Genomic DNA, 21480 nt, shown 5'->3' with positions numbered 1-21480 from the left:
TAAAATGTCCTGGAAATGTTCTAGAAAAGCAGAAGGAAGAAATGTCTTTCAGAAAGCACTGACAAAACAGGGCCAAGAGATAGTACAGTGGGTAGGGTGTTTCCCTTGCACGCATCTGGCATGGGTTTGATCTGTGGCTCCACATATAATCGATCAAGCTTACCAGGAGTAAACCCTGAGCACCTCTGAATGTGCTAAATTAGTGTCCCCTAAATCTAAAATATAAATATTGTCCCAAAAGACTATGTAATCTTAAGTAAGGCATTTCATGAAAGATGAGAAAAAATACTACTTTTAAATGAATGTTTATTGTCTTAAATGTTTGCTGATTGTTTAATAGTCTTTTTGTCTGTACCACAGAACTAAAATATACAAATTAGCTTTGGAGACATGGTTTATATGTAGGTACTTGTGGTAGTTATGGATCAGAAGTCATGCTAACAAGAGGTAGTAACAGTGGGGATATTCATCTTCAAGATGTAGGACAGTAGAGGGTGAAGATAAGATTCCTCCCAGAAACTGTTGCCTTTTGACTAGTGGTTACAGTGATAGAATTGGTCAGGCTGTAGTGTAGAGGAGTTACTGAAGGCAGAAAAGGCTCTGGTCTGACCTTAGTAAGGGAAGGCACCACCCCACAAGGCCATCAGATGGGGCCTGGGAGGGTGTCAGGGATGCTCTGCCCCGTGGCACACTAGGAATAACTAGGCAAGATCAGGAATGAGGCAAGACTTTTGAGGATGAGGAATGCCAGGCCACACTATTATCTCCTAGCTTTGCAGCATTCTAAGCAAAAGCAAAACACCCACTTTTTGGAGGGGAGAAGGAGGAAGGACATGTTAACTTGCTATTTACAGGGGTTGAGTGAATTACAACTTAATTAAAATGGTAAAAGGAGTGTTTTTCAAATTGGAGAGAGAATACAACAGCTAAGGAACTTGCCTTGCACACAGTTGACCCAGGGTTGATTCCAAGAAGTACCAGAGTTCAGAGCTAGGAATAAGCCCAGAGAACTGCTAGAGGTGGCCCAATAACAAGATAATAATAATAATAATAATAATAATAATAATAATAATAATAATAGTTTAATAATATGCTCCTATAAAGGTAGGTAAGGCATTCATGACAATTTAAAGCAATTCTCACCATTTAAAAATAATTTTTGTTTATTTGTGGGCCACACCTTGTATTGCTCAAAGGTTACTTCTGGCTTTATAGGTGTTATTCCTGGCAGTGCTCAGGAGATTTATATAGGATGCTGGGGATCAAACCCAGGCTAGCAGCAGCATCAAGGCAAGCACCCTACTATTTATTGTTCTGGCCCATTAAAATTTAATTAAATGTAGTGTTTAGGGTTTTTTTTGTTTTGTTTTGACTTTCTTTTTTGGCTGGGGGGGGGCGCTGAAGACCACCCAGAGCCGGACACTATTCGGCACTACTCCCAGTTCTGTGCTTGGTAACGCTCAAGGGACTGTGCAAAAATAGGGTTTCTGGTGTGAACATTGGCACCCCAAGAATAAAGCCTTTCTTCTTTCTGACATTTCAAAAATAATTTTCAGTCTGACAACTCCCCACCCAGCAGGCCCCACCCAGGACTCCCTTCAGAATTCCTGACCAGGGTATGACCGAGCCAGAAATGCACTCTTTTAGACAGCAGCAAAAGCAGAAGACCAAGGATGGTCGGGCATGTGGTAAGAGCAAGAGTGGGTGTGTAATAGGGATGGGCCATACCAAACCAAAGGAAATGCTGGAAGAAACCGATAATCTAGCGCAGAACACTAGGGTAATGGGCTCAAAATCCTGAGAACACATTAATTCTACAGAGTAAGAATTGATTGCTTACTTAAATAAAAGGCATGGTCAAGACAAAATTTCTAGAGATGCTAACTATAATTGCAAAAGTTTTGGGATTTGGGGGGATTGGGTCACATCTCGCAGTGCTTGGGACTTACTCCCTTACTCCTGGCTCTGTATTCAGGGATTACTCCTGATGGGTTCAGGAAACCAAATGGGATGTCAGGGATCGAAACTGGGTCAGTCACATGCAAGACAAGAATCCTACCTGATGTACTGTATCTCCGGAACTGCATAAACTTTAAAATGTGTATAGAAGTATGGGCGCGGGGGGGGGGGGGGAGTATGTGTGTGAAAATCTAGAGTCATCGAGGAGAAAGGAAAGTGAGAGCAAAGAGATAAGAATCCAAAAGAGAAAGAGAAAGAGAACAGAAAAGGTAGCAAGTGATCGATGTTCATTAGGTTTTCTGGAGGTCAATGTTTCTAAGTTTATAAAATGAAAGATTTTTTACAGAGCACAATAAAAATAAAGGTTCTCACACAGATACACACTATTCCTCAGCTTAGAAGAAAATGCCCTCAAAGAAAGCAAATTTTAGGGCCAGAGACATAGCATAGGGGTCTGGGATTGCACACACCTAATCCCAGTTTGATCCTCAGCACCACATTTTGTTCCCTGAATGCCAATAAGAATGATCCCTGGGCACAATCAAGTGTAAGCCCTGAGTATAACCTGGTGTGGCCCAGACTTCATACTTCCCAATTCCCACAAATAAATGGCTCAACTAGCTCAGTGTATGCTTCGTGTGTTTGATGCCTGGGTTTGGTTCTCCAAGAACTGCCAGGAGCAAACCTGAGTGCAGAGCAAGGAGTAGCCCTGAGCACTGTCAGGTGTGGTTCCTGAAACAAAACAACTATTGAGAAAGGAAAATTGAGTTTAGGCTTTTGTTTGTTTGCTATCAAGCAGTGCTCGGGGATTATTATTACAAACTCCAAAAGCCCCTAAAAGCTCCAAGTGCTTTAGGATTTCTACCAGCCATGCTTTGGTGTAAGGAATGAAATCAGGGCTTTTGCGTGCAAAACATTTGTTCCAGTCCTTTTGGTACCTCCTAAGAAAAGGCTTTTAAATATTGAGTCCTTTATACAAACTCTACCAATCAAGAGTGAGAGCAGGGATGCTGCTTTAGATACTTGGGGACTCACTTTAGCTGCCAGGTACTATTCCTTTGCATAACATTTAGGAAAAATCAAGTACAGGGAAACATGGGCTCCTGGGTAAAAGGAGATGGATCCTGAAAAGGAACTGTGAGAAAGTTCGCAGATTGCTATTGAGCAGGAGCCATTGGGCCGGAGGGAGAAACTAGAGCAAAAAAAGAGATCCTAATTTCATATGAAGTGTAATTGGGAGCTCAGGAAAGATTGAGTATGGATTAATAACTGCAGAAAAATAAAGACAATGAGAAATGCCAAGAAAAGCACAAGTCATAGCCAAGTGACTTAAGCAATTGATCCAATGTAAGAAAAGCTAGTTTGTTTGACCTTGAGACTAGGTACAGTTTCCTTTAAGGCAGGGGTCTCAAACTCAATTTACCTGGGGGCCACAGGAGGCAAAGTCGGGGTGATCCTTGAGTGCAAAGTCAGTTAAGTCTGGAACATTGGGGGTGTGACCCAAACAACTAAAACAAAACAAAACAAAAAAAGATTCCTCTAGGGCAGGGCCACAAAATGTTGTATGGAGGGCCACAAACGGCCCTCGGGCCACGAGTTAGAGACCCCTGCTTTTAGGTAATGGAAATGGATCTGATATTGGTCCTGACAAGGGATAGTTACCAGGTAATTTTCATGCTATTCACCTGTTACGTAAAGGAAATGATGATGGAATTGTGTTTGTTTATAAGACAGAATGTCATTGGTGAGAACTGGTATTCTATAATTGGTATTCTTATACTGGTAAATAAGGTTTGGATGGGAAGATTTGAGAAAGCAAGAGAAAGTTGAGAAAGAAGCAGGCTAAGTAATGGAAATGACATCTGACCAGCTGGGGAATAGAGATTTTGTTGAACATTAAAAAAAGGAAAATAACATTGGTGGAAGGAGGCTGACACTAGTGGTGGGATTGGTGCTGAAACATTGTATGTCTAAAATTAACTATAAATAACTTTATAAATCATAATGCTTTAAATGAAAAAAAATTTTAAAAGAAAATAGAGGCCAAAATATTTAAAAAATGAAAAGGCCAGCAGATGGGAAAACCCAAAGAAATATGGTTATTAAACAGGAGGAAAATATTCAGTAGTTTTAAGTACTTCCCTTTTCAAGTTGTGGTATCAACAATTACCTCGATAAGTCAAGAAATAAATGTATAAGTACAGTATCTAAAGTTATCATATAGCAGATTCCTAGTGTAAAAAGATGTGTCCAGGGGCCGGAGGGAGAGCACATCAGTAAGGTGTTTGCCTTGTATGCAGGTGATTCAAAACAAAAGGTGGTTCTAATCCTGGCATCTCATATGGTCTCCCATGCCTTCCAGGAACGATTTCTGAGTGTAGAGCCAGGAGTAACTCCTGTGACCCAAAAAACAAAAACAAACAGAAAAGATGTGTCCAAAAAATAGGCTTATTTGTGGGCTTGATATTTGGACATCTGTTGATTCCTACCATAAATTCCTTTATACTCTTTGATTTTTTTTTTTTTTTTTTTTTTGGTTTTTGGGCCACACCCGGCAGTGCTCAGAGGTTACTCCTGGCTATCTGCTCAGAAATAGCTCCTGGCAGGCACGGGTGACCATATGGGACGCCGGGATTCGAACCAACCACCTTAGGTTCTGGGTCGGCTGCTTGCAAGGCAAACACCGCTGTGCTATCTCTCCGGCCCCATACTCTTTGATTTTTCTAAGTATTTATTACTTTAACAAAAAATTAAATTGAATTTGAAGATAGGCAGATGCAGAGGCTCCAAATTACAATGGCATCTTCTAGTTTTTAAGGCCTAATTTGGAAAAACTAAGGGTGTATTTTAAATGAAGCAATAATAGTGTCCTTGTTCTAATTAAGCAATATTTAGCATTTCCTGGGACAGAGTTGTATAGCTAAAGGCAGAACCTTTAATCCTCGAGGAAATGAATTATTGCCAAAAACAATGAAGCAAAGCTATTGTCTTTAAAGTTCTAAAAGTGTTCCAGTGTTTAGAACTTTTGCTTGAAGTTGTTATTGCAAAAGTACACCAGGGAACCTTGGGAGAAATCTTACATATTTGAAATGGAAGTGTGATCCATTGGACTGGAGAGGTAGCACAACAGGTAGGATGCTTGCTTTGCATATAGCCAACCTGGGTTTGAGCCCCTGCATCCCTTGATGGATGTAATTCCTGAGTGTAGAGCCAGGAGTATTGCCAGACTTGGCCCCCTTGGTGTTTGAAATAACTGGAGGCATGATAGTGGATCCTGAATCTTTTTGCCAAGAATTTTACCTACTTTATTGACCTGAATTTCTGTCAGTATCAGTTAACTGTCACACTTCTGTAGTTTGCCTTTTATGTGGAATTTTAGTATTTGAAATTTCATTTCTTGCCTTTAAAGTTGTGATGATGTGGGAGTTAGATAGTACAGGGTTAAGATACTTGCCTTGCATACAGCTGATCCTGGTTCCATCTCCAGCACTGCACTTGTTCCCAAACACCCCGGGAGGGTCACTCCTGAGCACAGAGCTTCAAATATACCCTTAGGATCATGGGATGTGACCCTCAAATTCAGAAATGCTATTGTGGTTTTGTAAGTTTTTGAACTTTGTCTCTTTTTTTTTTTTTTTTTTTTTTTTTTGGTTTTTGGGCCACACCCGGCAGTGCTCAGGGGTCACTGCTGGCTGTCTGCTCAGAAATAGCTCCTGGCAGGCACGGGGGACCATATGGGACACCGGGATTCGAACCAACCACCTTTGGTCCTGGATCGGCTGCTTGCAAGGCAAACACCGCTGTGCTACCTCTCCGGGCCCTGAACTTTGTCTCTTAAGTGGGCTCCAATATGTCAGAATCTCAAAGTATCCTTACTCATGAAATTTCAAAAACTATGTAGTACCTGTTATTCTGCTAATTTTTTTTTTTCTGTTCCTTTGGGTGTCTCCATCATTGTTTGAATCTATTGTATATGTAAACATTTTAATGGGATTATTAAGTTACTGACACTACCCTGATAGGTGATTGTGCCCTACCCTAGGGTGTGACCTGGCATTCTGCTCCCACCCTAGGGTGGTACCTGATTCTGCTCCCACCATTGAGTGGTACCTGATCCCACCATTGGGTGGTGCCTGATTCTGGGAGATAAAAGCAAGGGTCTGTGGAAGGCCAGGGGCTTGTTGGCTGGAACGGATGCTGAGGCTTTGGGCTTCAGTCTTGTCCTTCGAATAAAGCTAGTATTTTCACAAGCCTGACTGCTAGCCTTTACCCGCCATTTCACCTCAGAACCGACGACCGAACAGGCTAACAGACGTGTGGTCCGAGCTTGTGTCCCTCCTTGTTTCCATTTTCCTTCTTTTGACCTGGTAATTGTGAATCTACTGAGATTCTCTATGCTGTTAATTCCCGCCCCTGAAAGGCTTCAATTTATAGTCCTTATTCCCTGTTCGTCCTAATGGTGAGTTGTGGCTAGCTCGGAATTCTTGGCTACCTGCTGGGAAATCAGCCATAACAACAGCTGTCGCTGTTTTGGTGCTCAGGAAAATGTGGATTGAGCAGTCGGACAAGCTGCCATCTAAGTCCTCTGTTGGTGTGGGCATCTGGGAGAGGCCCTTGTTGCCCACCTGGATCCCAGCAGCAGAGGACCTGGAAGTTAAAGAGGAAAGTTTAGGGGGAAAAGAGGGCTTTAGATGGCGATTGAATTTCGGTATGGCATGAAGGTTCTGTTCTTCTTAGGGCTCACCTGCTCCTCTAGGAGCTAGCTGGGCTCTGAAAACACAGGAGGCCACACAAGACCACTTAAACAGAGCCTCCACTTAGGGCCTCTGTCCTCCTGTGATCAAGGCAGCTTCCACGCAGAATTATGAGTCTACTTTTCCTAAGCCAGAGAGTAGTTATATTTGAGGAGACCGTCACTTTGGTGGGGTTGATTATTAGTAGTAGTATTGAATCACTAAATTACAAGGTTACAAAGTTATTCATGATTGAGTTTCAGATACTCATGTTCCAACATTAATCCCTTCACCAGTGTCCAGTTCTCTCTACCAATGTCTCCAGTTTCCCTCCTACACCCCAGCCTGCCTCTGGGTAGACACTTTTTTATCTCCTTTCAGCACCCCATCCTCCTCCAGAGTGACATTTCCCTTCGCCATTTTCATAATGTTCCCTGACCTGTTCTTCCTTCCCCCTCTCCAGTGGAAAGCTTCCCACTGAAACATTTTTTGGGGGAGGGTGTTAAGATACAGACTAATTGCTTTTTCTACTGAAAAACATTTCTCATGCCCTTTGTTTTGAGCCTTATTATTCTGCTACTATGTTTCCTTATATTCCATTTAGAAGAGACAATTCTGTGTCTGCCCCTCTAAGACTAACTTTATTCAGAACGATGCTCTTCAGATCCATCCACATAGCAGCAAATTGCATGATTTCTTTCAGCGTAGTATCCCAGTTGCCTATAAGTACCAGTTTCTTGAGTCACTGTATGTAGGCAAGCTGAAGTCTTTTCTGCATGTGTCTGTGACTGATTCTACTGTCTTAACTCCACATACCTCCCAAGATTGCTTTCCTGGGTTTGTCTGTAAGCAAGATCTGAGAGAACAAGAAAACCTAAAGCAGGGTTACCCCTCTTTCCATTTCTGCTTTCTCTGGCTGAGAGAGGGCCTACAGTACCCCTGCTTTTGCTAGCTTTTGAGGGAGCTGGGCAGGGAGGAAGGACATTTAGAGTGTTTGTGGAATGAGTGTGTGAATGAATGAGCTGTTATAGTAAACTGGACAGTGTCCTCCTGCAGAGCTTGAGCTTGGAACCATTCACTTCCTTCAGAGGTGTTGTGTGTGTGTGTGTGTGTGTGTGTGTGTGTGTGTGTGTGTGTGTCTTAGCTCAGATCCCTTTTCCTAAGATTGGTTCCACCCCCAGAACAAATTGCTATTGCTACTCTCTCTCTCTCTTTTTTTTTTTTTTTTGGTTTTTGGGCCACACCCGGCGACGCTCAGGGGTTACTCCTGGCTGTCTGCTCAGAAATAGCTCATATGGGACACCAGGATTCAAACCAACCACCTTTGGTCCTGGATCGGCTGCTTGCAAGGCAAACATCTCTGCGCTATCTCTCCGGGCCCGCTATTGCTACTCACCCTTCCCTATGATCCACCTGGCTCGGGCACATTTCGCAGTGGTGCTGCACCTCAGCCAGCTGCACCCCTACAGGACACTGAGTTAAATACCTCCTATGTCAAGGCTGTGGAAGAACAAGGGGGATACGGGGTACTGAGGGACAGCCTTGCAGACAGCCTGGAGGAAGCAGCCCACTGAAGAAGGGCCATGCTTGCAAATTTTAAGTGTTTGCAGCTTTTGTAAATAACAGGAAGCACCGCCCCCTGCAGGGCACTCGGGTCAGAGGAAGCCCTAATGGGGTGGGGGTGTCCCGGGTCTTCACACGGGAATGGAATCTGGGGGAGGACCAGCTGCTCACCCCCCAGCTCTTTGGCCAAATCGTCTGGGGCATGCACCTATTTCATTTCCTTTCCTGGAGGTCCGGGCCCCTTGGAGACACCCTCCCGTGGTTGGGGCACCCTGTTCTGCACCCACACAGACTTGCCTCCGTGTTGAGAGCTCCCTGGTGGGTGCCCAGGGTGAGCATGTTCCTAGAGGAGTGCCACCATCCTCCTTCATCTGCAATGTTTGTGGAATGAATGAGTGAACGAATGAGCCAGTATAGTAAACAGGAAACCACGAATCCGCCCAGCTCCAGCCTTACCAACCAGCCTCCTGGGTGTGGACGAGCCTGGGAGTGGTTAGAGAAGACAGTAATAAACTGGGGGACTCACCCCCTTTCCTCTGAAGTAGGTTACTTTTACAGGAAATCCCTGGACCCCACCCAGCCCCACCTTCCCTCCACCTTCGCTGCCTTCCAACCTCAGGCCAGAGTCTATGTCTGTTCCCTCAGTGTTTTCACCCCTGCAAATGCCTTTTAAGTCCTGGTGCTTCTTTTCTCCTGGAAAGGCTGGAGAAAACATTGCTCCGAGGTTACTTTGGCCCTGGCTGCCGCATCGCTGTGAATTTACTGGAGCAGCAGAGTCCCCACTCGGCACCCATCCCCGGGACAGGCATTCATCCTTGTCCCCCAGGTGACTGACCTTGTTCCTTACTCTGTGTTGATGCTCATGGAATCTGGCCAGAGCAAGGCAGTGCCTTGCGGGCAGGGACAGACCTGGGTGACTCTGTGTCCTTTGCCTTGGATTTGATCCTTGTCTAGAAGTTGGAAGCACACAAGTCCCTGCCCGAGGGAAATCCTGTGTGGTCTCCATCCCAGCCACCGGCTATGGTGAGGGCTGCTTCCTCCCATCAACTGGACTGGAGGATAAGTTGGGATCTAGTGGTCCCCAGAGCCAGCCAACCCTTGTTGTGTAGCACCCAGCTGTTCAGTGTGAGTGTCTTTGTTTGCAAAGCGCAATGGTTAAAAAAAAATGTAAATGAGGATAGGCATTATATTTTACAGGCTTTATTTAGGTTAAAAAACCTTATAGCAGTCAGTCATGAACTGACAATGATTTGTTTTCCAATAATTCCATTTGCCATTATTTTTTTGTTGGAGCAAGCAACATGAAATAAATTTCCTATATGCCTGCTGGGGGATAGGCTAGGGAGTTGGGGAGGAATTGGGAGGGGAGGAGACACTGGTGATGGGACACTGTGCCTGAGACAACCCTGTTATGAATAGCTTCATAAATCACGGTATCTTAATAAAAATATTTTTTTTTGTTTTTTGGGCCACACCCTGTGACACTCGGGTTACTCCTGGCTATGCGCTCAGAAATTGCTCCTGGCTTGGGGGGCCATATGGGACACCAGGATTCGAACCACCGTCCTGCATACAAGGCAAATACCCTACCTCCAATGCTGTCTCTCCTGCCTCAATAAAAAGAATTTTTTTAAAAAAAGAATGTGAAATTGGAACCAGACCGATTGTATAGTTACTAAGGCATTTACTTACTTTGCTTGTGGCCACCTGACACACCTGATACCTGTTCGATTCCTGACATCCATATGTTCCCCCAGGTACTGCCAGGGGTAATTTGGGTGCAGAACCCTTGAGCATTATCAGGGGTGGCCCCAAAGCCAAACAAACAAAGATGTGAAGTTGTTTATGGAGTCCCAGTAGGGACAGCTGTGGGGAATGTGTCTGGAGGGGGGGAGGCTTGTTTGTTTCATACCTTTGTACTTAAATGGCTCATCCTGGGGACACCCAGTGACCTATTTTCTGTCAGGGGATTAAGTATATAATACCAACTTTATGTCCCTGTCCTCCAGCTCTGGCCTTTGCTTTCTCTGTCTATGCAGGTGTGTGGACTCTTTTCTCTTTATTTCTGTTTTGAATAATTTTCCTCAGCCTGTAAAAAATATTATTAGTGGGCCCGGAGAGATAGCACAGCGGTGTTTGCCTTGCAAGCAGCCGATCCAGGACCAAAGGTAGTTGGTTCGAATCCCGGTGTCCCATATGGTCCCCCGTGCCTGCCAGGAGCTATTTCTAAGCAGACAGCCAGGAGTAACCCCTGAGCACTGCCGGGTGTGGCCCAAAAACCAATATATATATAATTAGTAAGAGGAACCCAGAAGAAAGGCAGCAGTTCCTACCATTCCTCTGGGAACCACAGATAGTCCAACATTCAAAGCTAGAGACTTTGTCTATAGCACTGAACTTGTGGGGTGCTGGGGGATTGCAGCTGTGGGGCTAAGGGGTTCCTTGGGGCACTGGTGAAAGGAAGTGGGCTCCCTGGTGATGGGTGTGGTATTGGAATGATGTATACATGAAAAAAATGTGATTAAAAGTATTGTAAGTGAGGCTGGAGTGATAGCACAGTGGATAGGGTGTTGGCCTTACATGTGACTGACCTGGGTTCGATCCCCAGCATCCCACATGGTCCTCTAAGCCTGCCAGGAGGGATTTCTGAGTGCCTGAGTCCTACCAGGTGTGGCCCCAACCCTCCCCCCCCAAATAGAATTGTAACTCCCAGTAATTCATAAAATAGTTTTGTTTTGTTTTGTTTTTTACAAACTCCTTTCTGACTATAATAGGCTAAAATGAGAAAGTGTGTTTCTCTTATAGTGGATAACAACTTCATAGGGGGAAGGACTATGATAGTGGCTGGCATGTAAAGGGTTCCCATCCAAGCCCTCCCCTGCCCCCATCCTCCCTGAAGTTTTGGAAGGGTGGGGTTGGGAGATCATATCTGATGTTGAGGTTCGATCTGAGATTGGCCAGATGCAAAGCAAGTGCCTTAATCCCTGAACTGTCTCCCTCATCTGAATCCTTAGGGAGAATCCGGTTGGTTGATAGTGGAAGAGCTGTTGGAGAGAAGCGTGTTCAGAGGTTAAGAATCAGTTGGAAAAAGAAGGCATGGTTGCAACTGGTGATTGAGTCAGATTATCTTGGCAAACATTCCATTCTAAGACAGTACTGTTAAAAGATTTCCAAGTTGGGGCCTGAGTGATAGCACAGCATGTAGGTAGGGTTTTTGCCTTGCATGCAGCGGACTCAGGTTCAATTTCTCGTATCCCAGATGGTCCCCCTGAGCACAGAGCCAGAAGTAACCCCTGGGCACCACCAGGTGTGGCTTCCTAAAAAACAAAATGATTTTCTGGGTTATATTATTAAAAATTGTAGGAGTTCATTTGGAAAACGAACAAAAATGGAGTCAAAACTGGCAGCACCAGACCAGGAGCAGTTAGGATCCCCGTGCAGACTGGAGCCAGGAGAGAGGCTTAGGGAGAAAGTGCCTGAGAATGGAGCCCCCCACCACCACCACCCCTCCGCCCTTGGTTGCCTGGCACTTAGAGCCTGCATTGTTGGCATTGCTTCTCTTTAGGGGTTGATGCTGTGACCTTGAGACATTTACAGGCATAGAGGCATAGACTTGAGTCTGCTTTCTTGGGCCACTGTGGCATTCCAGTCACCCAGCTAATGATTTCCTTGTTTAATTAACAGTATGTAACTGGAAAATCTAAGATATAGACTGTTTGAAACTACCTCCTTCCTTTTAGGAAAAATAAAAAGCAACAACAACAACAACAAAACAAAAGAAAAACATTGAGACACACTACCCACCCACTCCCTCAGTCCATAGCTCCACTTTTCAGAAATTTATTTTCTTTTAAACAAAACAAAACGACAGACACCACCCCCATCCCAGGGCATGGAGGAAGGCATTTTTGTCTGCCTTGGAAAGTTTTGATCTTAGGAAGGTACTGTAAAAGCCTAAGTGCCTCTTAGCACTTTCTAAGTTCCAAGTATCCATTTTCTCTTCTCTGATGTGAGTATTTCATTGTTGCATTTTGTTGGATGACCTTGGCTGGGATGCCTGGGTCACATTCTGCTAAAAAGTGGTTTTCCTCATGCCCCACTAGAGCAGTGCTTCTCAATTATTTTCTGTCATGCCCCCCTAGGAAGAAGAAAACATTATTCGCACACCCCCTACGCGACTGTAAATAGTATCTTTATTTAAAAAACTTTAACCTGTAAAACAAAATTATATAAAATAATTTGAGCTGATATTTAATCAGAGGTGATGTCTGGATTAATGGCTACAATGAGCACATTTTGCAATGCATAGCTTTTTGAAGCCGGGTTTGAAGCAGGACACAGCGACTCTTGGCTTCAGAGACATACAGAGACATAAACACGGTGCTTAGCTTGTTATGACAGTGTTTGCCGAGGTCAAACTTACCCCCCTTAATGGAGCCTTGCTATTTGAGAACCACTGCACTTGGGTGACCAGGACTTGAGCAACATTGAATCCTTAGGCACTTGCATTGAACTGTTAGATTAGTTGACAGAATCTCTGGTGAGCCCTTCCAAATTGGAGGGTGTTGGATAATAAAGCTGAGATGACCTATTTTTTCACTTAGCTTCCATGACTTCCTATCTTGACTTAAGTATTTGTGTGTTAAGTGAACCAGTCACAGTCCTCTCCTTTGTTTTCCCTTCTCACTTAGGTTAAAAGAATCAGCCTGGTCTTTGACGGAGTTCTCTCTTGGTTCTAATTAAGTGGACAGTTAAATAAATGCCCACTAACCTCAAATTTTCAAATTCTCTGTTTCATCACAGGTTGCTGGTGGGGGCCCCCCGGGCTGTGGCCCTTCCATTGCAGAGGGCAAACAGGACTGGCGGCCTATACAGCTGCGACATCACCTCACAGGGACCTTGCATACGAGTTGAATTTGATAATGATGGTATGTTACATTTTTTTTTCTGCTTTCTATAGCCAACCAAAGCTGCTGTCCTCTTTCTGATTTTTCCTTTGGAAAAGACAGCAGAGAGCACTCATTCTTAGAGAGAATACTATTATTCTCTGTTGACTCTTACTGTGTTGCTTGCCTCTACAAACATTCACTCTCTAAATCACATTGACTCAGCTATGCAGTCTAAACCTTCTGGCTAGTCTAAGCCGATTTAATGTTTACATGCTGCCACCTAGTGCTGAAACGAGGTTCTGCAGGCGAGTCTGTTGAAAATCTGAATTGAAAGCAGTAAAGAAAATGTACTTCTGTTTGAATGTGCTTAGCCAGCAGACAAAACTTCTGGCTTAGTGTTAAGGAATGTGGCAAAGAGATTCTTTTAAATGTCACATATTCCCAGCCGGCCAACATAGACGAAACTTGCCTTTCTGCTTTAGAGGCCTATTGTACAAGGAGTATATGTTGGACAGAACAATTTATCTCTTCAGCAACTTCAGGCAAACCTAGTTTGACATGCTTGGTCTGATTAGATCTTCCGATTTATCTTTATGTTCATCTCCTGCTTTTCCATCTTTTAGAGATAACATTTTTGTTGTTGTTGCTGAATAGAAAAATCACACTTTAATTTTAAGGAAATGTCTAAACCACATAAACCTACAAAGAACTAACCAAAACCCCATTGTTTATTTGGACATAAACAGTCTTGAGCATTCTGATGGTTTTCTTTGTTTGCTTAAAATGTTTTCTTTGCTTTATGTTTATAATTTTATAAACCAGAAAGCCATGCCTGCCTTTGCAGTGAGGAAGGCTGACATTTAGATAAAGGATCAGACAGTGCATTTAGTTTGATGCTGAAATATGACGAGCACAGGAACTTTCCTTTTGAGCATCCACTAATATTGTCAGCTATCATACTTGAAAGCACATCCAAGGTCTTGCCTTCCAGATTTAGTAAAGGAAGGGACAATTTCTGCTATTATGTAACACATTTGGGAGTATGACCACTTCATTCATTTGATTGGCAGTGTATTTTGAGAACTGGATTTTACATGGTTGCACATTGCGAGACTTACCTTTAGTCTTCTAGGTTCGAAATTTCTCTTTGCTCAGGACCGTGGCAACAGGGTAAAGCCAGCCACACAGTAGATATTTGAATTTTCAGTGAAGATGTCAATGAAAAGGTCCTGGCAAAAGCTCCTGCTACGTAAATCTAAGACTGAGGGACCCAACAATAGTACAGTGAGTAGGGTGCTTGTCTTATACACAGGTGCAAGGTGCTTGTCTTGGTTTTGATCCCCAGTGTCCCAGAGGTTCCCAGGAGTATGCCCTAGCACTGCTAGGTGTGACCCAGAAAATAAAATGAATAATAGTTTTAAATCTGAGGCTGAGACTTTAAATGCCAGCATTGCCCCATGTGCCCAAGTGCATTCCCAGAGACTTACCCAATGAGATCTGTATAAGCCCACTAACTTACTCAACCCTCAAGTGAGCTTTGCAGCCAAAATGTGCAAGAACACCACAGACACAGCCTCCCATTGACCACATATGCAAGCACCATGGCCACAGCAATGAAGAGAGGGGAAGATAAGGATAAGGAGAGGTACAGGAGAGAAGAGAGGAACAAATCTTTTTAAAAATTCATGAAGTGGGGCTGGAGCAATAGCACAGCGGTAAGGTGTTTGCCTTGCATGCGGCCAATATAAGTTCGAATCCCGGCACCCCCTATGGTTCCCCGAGCCTGCCAGGAGTGACCTCTGAGCGCAGAGCCAGGAGTAACCCCTGAGAGCTGCTGGGTGTGACCCCCAAACAAATTCATGAAGCATTTTATGGATAATTCAATGACCTGTTTTATTAGATGAAAAATAAATTGGGGGGGGGATCAAATAACTGCATTTACTTTGTCATTAGACTTTTAGAGTCAGTCATCTAAAAAATGTTTTTTGTATATTTTTGTAAATCTGTTGGTTCATACCCTGTTCAGTCATTTCAACTTCTGTGTTTGTGTTTGGTGTTCTCTTCCACAGCTGATCCTTCGTTGGAAAGCAAAGAGGACCAATGGATGGGGGTCACTGTCCAGAGCCAAGGCCCAGGGGGTAAAGTGGTGGTGAGTAGAGAGAAAAGAAACATGTTTATGCCACAGTGTCTGGGTGTCATTATGGTGTCAGCTCAAAGAAACAACCAATGAGGTAGAGCCTTTACCCATTCTAAGGGGTAACATTTTGCTTTAAAGCTGGAATCGATGTCAGGATGAAATCAAAACATTCTTTTCTGCCTGTGATTCCTGATAAAATTTGAAACAGTTATACAGTCTGTTTCTATTTTGAACTTTCAGATTCAAATAACTTATTGATAAACCTTCTTTAAGACCATTCCTTAAGCTCTTGATGATCTTTAAAAAATTGGGTGGAAAGAAGGCATAATGAAAAAAAAATAATCAAAAAAAGTCTGGATTTCCCAGTAACTCTATGTTTTATAGAAGAGAATGCCCATGGCTAGTAGTAAGATCAGGTCATTTTAAACCCTCATTATTACTTCTGTGCAACTAATAGAAGTGAAGAAAAGACAAAGACAAAGAAAAGACTTAATAATTGAATTATGAAAGATGGCTGTGTTAGTAACTTTAAGGCTACACTTCGATGTTCTTTTTGTCACTTTTAAAATCTGATTACTGTTAACAAGTGTATATAGAAAATTTACATAGAAAATGAGTTTTGTTCAACATTACTTTTTTGGGAGGGGGTCACACCCGGCAGCGCTCAGGCGTTACTCCTGGCTCTATGCTCAGAAATCGCTCCTGGCAGGCTCGGGGGACCATATGAGATACCGGGATTCGAACCACCATCCTTCTGCATGCAAGGCAAACATCCAACCTCCATGCTATCTTTCTGGCCCCCTCAACATTACATTTTTTATATTTAAGGGACGCATTCTGAGGTTGACTTGTCTAAGTATTTATAAAGTATTTTTAGCTTGTGTTACAAGGAGAGTAACCATGAGTATCCATAAAATTATAGAAATTTTTTTTTATTTAATTTGTGATTCTCTTTACCCCTTAAAAGTAAGCATACTGGACCAGAGTGATAGCACAGCAGGAAGGCCATTTGCCTTGCATGCAGCCAGCCTGGTTTGAGTACTTTCAGATCTTAGAGGACCAGTTAAGTTCAGACTTACCAGTTTAAAAATGGTAACTGGTAATTACAAGGACTTGATCTGTATAAAGGAAAGTATCTGTTTTAGTTGTGTTTGTCTGATCTTTATGAAAATAATTTCATGATGTCTCCCATTTGGAACATAATCACTTTTCACATACGTACTTGCTTTCATACAAAGCCAATTAAGAAAACAAATTCTTTCCTGTGGTTTGCATGGCAGGTGAATTTATAGGTTAGCTGCCTGTAATTTACAGATTGGTGTTCATTATTCTTAATGCTGTTGCTTTCCTGGGTGGAAATCAGGCAAAATTCTAGTTTCCATGTGATTTCTTTAGTGGCACTTGGGAAGATTTACTAGTTTTAGGTATGGTTCCAGATAAAGATAAAGATGTAATAATGGGCCCGGAGAGATAGCACAGCGGTGTTTGCCTTGCAAGCAGCCGATCCAGGACCAAAGGTGGTTGGTTCGAATCCCGGTGTCCCATTTGGTCCCCCGTGCCTGCCAGGAGCTATTTCTGAGCCTGGAGCCAGGAGTAACCCCTGAGCACCGCTGGGTGTGGCCCAAAAACCAAAAACAAAACAAAAAACAAACAAACAAACAAACAAAAAAGATGTAATTGTACTATTTAAAAAGAGCCTCTTTTTTCTTTTTATTTTCTGTTTGTTTTGTTTGGGGATTTTCGGGGGGAGGATAGGAGGACTACACCTGGCAGTGCTCAGGACTGAATCCTACCTCTATGCTCAGGGATCACTCCTGGCAGGACTCTGGGAACCACAAGTTGTGCTGGAGTTGAACTCAGGTTGATTTTGTGCAAGGCAAGCTGTACTATCCCTCTGCCCCAGAGAACCCTTTGTAATGGATAGTCAATCTGTTTATTATCAGATATAAAGCAATGGGTTGCTTTATTCCATCTGCTTACAGACATGTGCTCATCGATATGAAAAGAGACAACATGTTAACACAAAGCAAGAATCCCGAGACATCTTTGGAAGGTGCTATGTCCTTAGTCAGGACCTCACGATTGAAGATGAAATGGACGGAGGGCACTGGAGTTTTTGTGATGGTCGATTGCGTGGCCATGAAAAATTTGGTTCTTGCCAGCAAGGGGTAGCAGCTACTTTCACTAAAGACTTTCATTACATTGTGTTTGGAGCTCCGGGCACTTACAATTGGAAAGGTATGACTTGTATATTTATAGGAATAGAGATTAGAAAGACTACATGAATTCTGTGTATGTAAATACCATGATTTACTATATTTTATAAAGTTAAAATAAATGTGTTGTTGGTATTTATATACAAAAATATTGGATACTTGTTCATTATACAAGTGGAGTGGGACATGGAAATCTCAAAATTAAACAATTTTAAAAAGTAAATATTAGTGGGAAATATACTTTAAGATTCCCCCCTGTTCCAGTAATTTACATTCATCCAGTAGTTAACTTTATTGTCTAAGACAATGGATAATATTTGCTCTTTTGTATCTACCTACTTCATGATTCTAGCATGTATTTTTGATCTTTTTGTTCAGAGCAGAGAGTGGTTTCATTTTTGATGCTGGGGTTCAAGTATATATTCTGACCTGCATCTTTGACCCCTGAAGGTTTTTATTTTAACAGTGATCTGAGAACAACTAGGTGGTGTACAAAAATAATAGTGTGATAATAGACATTTATTGTATGTCTATATGTCTTTGGGGTTAAGGTTTCCCAAGCAGTGCTCAGGAGGCTCAGGGACCCTTCTGGTGATTCTCAACCTACTTGGCCAGTGGTTCTATAGTGAGGGCCTAAGGATGTGGCACAGCTTGGGCCTTGCAGTGCTGGGCTATCCAGGCTACCCTAGCAGTGCTTAGTGGCTCCCAGAGCTACACCCAGCTGTTCTCAGGTCAGCCACATGCAGGCCCACATCTTAGCTCTTGTGCTATTTCTCTGACCATGTATAGGTGTATATATGAAAAGGGCCATGTTTTGCTAATAAAGCAGTAAAGGTAGAAGGGCAGATGACAAAGTGATTTTGGGATGATCATTTCAGATAGTTTCTTTGATATTGTGATATAGGTGAAAGGGGACAGTGGGAGGAGGGAGGGTGGGGATTTGCCTGGTTTTTTTTTTTGACTGGGTGAACCTGACTGGTTCTTTAATAAAGCTATTATCTTAAGAAATTAAAAAGGTATAGAAAGCCACTACATGCTACAGGGCAATCTAACTCATCTTCAATGATGAGATATCAGACTTTTGGGGGAATTTTTATTTAAATGCATTTAAATGCAAAGTCTGGAAATCGTAGGGAAATTTTCCCTGTTCTATTAAAATATTCCATATTTATTGCCTATTAAAATTTTTATTCTTTAGAACAGTTTTTTCCATATGTCAACCATAGTACTGGGGGTAACTTTCCTTACATCTCATCACTTTGTACTTACCAATGTTTGCAAGTTATTTTTGCTGAATTGAAATAATACATTGCATTAATTTTTTTTAACATTTTTACTTTTTGAGATAACATTGTATAATTACATATTTCAGGAGCTCAGCATTGAAAATCGTCATGTGTTCATAACTACACTAAACTACATTAAAGCTCATCTTCACTGTATCCCTGCTCTCTTTTACCTGGGCTTTCCAATCCCTCTATCCCTTTTTTTCTCCTTACTATTTTTGTTTTATTTAGTGCTCTCTTTTGTCATCTCTGTATGCCATATGAGTTAATTCATGTGTGCTTATCTTTCTCCATTTGATTTATTCTGCTAACATAACACCTCTAGGCCCAACCATGCACATAGTAGAATTTCTTCTTTATAGTTGAAATCATTCATAGCATACTGAGTTGAACACAACTTCATTTCTTTTATTTTATTTTTGGTGAGGGGAGCACTTGGAGCAACACTTATCAGTGCTCAGGGGCTACTTCTGGCTCTGTATTCTGGAATCATTCCTGGTAGTTCTTGGGAAACCATAGCAGTGACAGGGAACAAATCCAGTTGGTCAAATGCAAGGCAGTTACCTTAAAACATAAACTATCTTACCCACAACTGGTTTTATTTTAACCAGAATATAGCCATATTTACTAAAAGAAAACCATCAAAACACTCAATTTTATATATTATATGTTAATGTTAACTGTGCATTATCTGCTTTATAAATCCTGATTTTCAGTGTTACCATACAAAAGCCACACAGTGATTTGGCTTACTATAAACTTTTGTCTCTTTTAATGATTGAAAATTACTAAATAAGCTTACAGTGATTTGAAGAAAAGATTCATTTTCTAATCCATAGTAAGGAAGGAAAATTGATTAGTTTGCAGAGAATGTAAGAGATAACAGGCTATGTTATTTTTCATTGTTTGGTGTGGATTTCATGAATTAAACCAACATTCTATTTTTTCCATCTAAAGTGACAAATATAACTTAAAGTACATAAATCATTTTTGAATTATCAGAACAAATTTTTTGGATGTGAAATTTGTATGAACAAGCGTTCGCACAAGATCATCCTTTAACTCTGCCTTTTCTTGTACTGAGTGATAACAGAAGGAATGTTTCTTAGGACGCATCTGTTTTGATCATCTGCATTTTTTTCATCAATTTTTACCATTTTATTTCTTTAGGGATTGTACGTGTAGAGCAGAGGAATAATACTTTTTTTGACATGGACATCTTTGAAGATGGGCCTTATGAAGTTGGTGGCGAAACTGACCGTGATGAAAGTCTAGTTCCTGTTCCTGCTAACAGTTACTTAGGTAGGAATGAGTGCAGATGGCTTGCTTGTCTGTGTCTACTTTTCCAGCTGCTTCTTGGGACACTAGACCATTGGAGCCAGTGCCTGTGGCTACATTCCCTGGAATCTGATGTCAGCATTGATGAACCATGGGGACCCCGGGTTGATCCCTGGGATCCTTCCTTCTGACCTGGACTTCCTCAAGTGGGGAGGAAACCTATTGTCTCCTAAAATAATCTGTCTCCCTGCTGGGAAGCCTGTCTCCTGAGCTCATGTTAGTCTCCAAAGCTGAAACAGGCCATTCATGCAGCTTGTGAGAAAATGCCAGGACATGAGCAGTAAGTTGAGCTGCTTCCTCTCCTTCAGTGCTGCTTCCTAGAGGGACTCAAAGAGCCACATTCATGAATTTGCTCCTTCAGAGGCAGGGCAAGACCTCTAGGACCTTCCTCTGTGATTGCAGATCTCCAAAGGTTGGCCCTGCTTCTAGATGGGGGCCTTCAGGTCACAGGGCCCCTGGAGGGTAGCCCAGGGGCTTTCTGACTGAGGCCAAGCAGGACTGCAAAAGCAGCTTTGAGGACCCCCAGCTTGTGTCTAAGTGACAATTCCCTAACTCCTGAGCCTTGTTTGCATTCCTAATGGGTGTCCTAAATTATTCATGTGCATTATGGTAATTACACAAAGGCTTTTAAAAGCTTTAATTCTTGGTATGAATTGACATAAAGAATAATTACTGAGCATTTCTTGGAGAAAATGTAAAATATCTCCTAAACCTAAATAGTAACCTTTTAAAAAAAATAAGGAGAAAAGTACCCACAGGCAAAAGATATTACTAGAACAATGGAAGATAGCAAATTAAAGAAGAGGTCTGGGCAAATGATTCACTCTCTAAATCCTGTGTTAGTAAACATAGTCTACATAATTTCATAATATAAATGTATATGGACAGCTCTATTCATTTTTTACCAAGAGTTGACATTAGGCTAGTATGGAAGATCATGGGCACTTTGGAGGTGGAGGGGTGCAGTAACTTTGTGTATCAATACTTTAACACCATGGTATATATTACCGAAATTACACTTAAAATGAATAAAATACACTTCAAACTTTCTTTCATCCGCCACCCCCTGCCAAATACAAAGATTTATATGAAAGCACAGAAGAGGGAATGTTCCATGGATTTCTCGTGAGCATCTTCCATTTGCTGTAAGTCAGGTAAACTTCCTAAGTGTACCCTTTCACAGCATTATTTGACCTTCCCAGTAATTGTACAAAATAAGTATGTTGACCCCTTTGGATGATGAGAAAAACTGCTTCAGTAAGATTGACTTCCCAGTTCAAGGGATAAAGTAGGATCTACCAGCTGAGGAAAGAAATTGGGAGAGGGGAACTTCACAGCAAGGCACCATTGGGTGGGATG

The 21480-nt window shown here is 42.3% G+C and overlaps 1 protein-coding gene across 1 annotated transcript in view; it reads left to right on the top strand.

Moving 5' to 3' along the window:
• The window catches only part of ITGA6 (integrin subunit alpha 6), a 92698-nt gene that overhangs the window by 34287 nt on the left and 36931 nt on the right, over positions 1–21480 (top strand). The window contains exons 2-5 of the mRNA XM_049773532.1: positions 13059–13183; positions 15214–15293; positions 17264–17519; positions 19954–20085. Coding sequence (XP_049629489.1) covers positions 13059–13183; positions 15214–15293; positions 17264–17519; positions 19954–20085 — 593 coding nt within the window. The remainder of the gene's footprint in view (positions 1–13058; positions 13184–15213; positions 15294–17263; positions 17520–19953; positions 20086–21480) is intronic.

Source organism: Suncus etruscus, chromosome 5 (genome assembly GCF_024139225.1).
Source record: "Suncus etruscus isolate mSunEtr1 chromosome 5, mSunEtr1.pri.cur, whole genome shotgun sequence".
Taxonomy (NCBI): Eukaryota; Metazoa; Chordata; class Mammalia; order Eulipotyphla; family Soricidae; genus Suncus; species Suncus etruscus.
The sequence above is the reverse complement of the archived record's forward strand: the minus strand, read 5'-3'. Positions and strand labels throughout refer to the sequence as shown.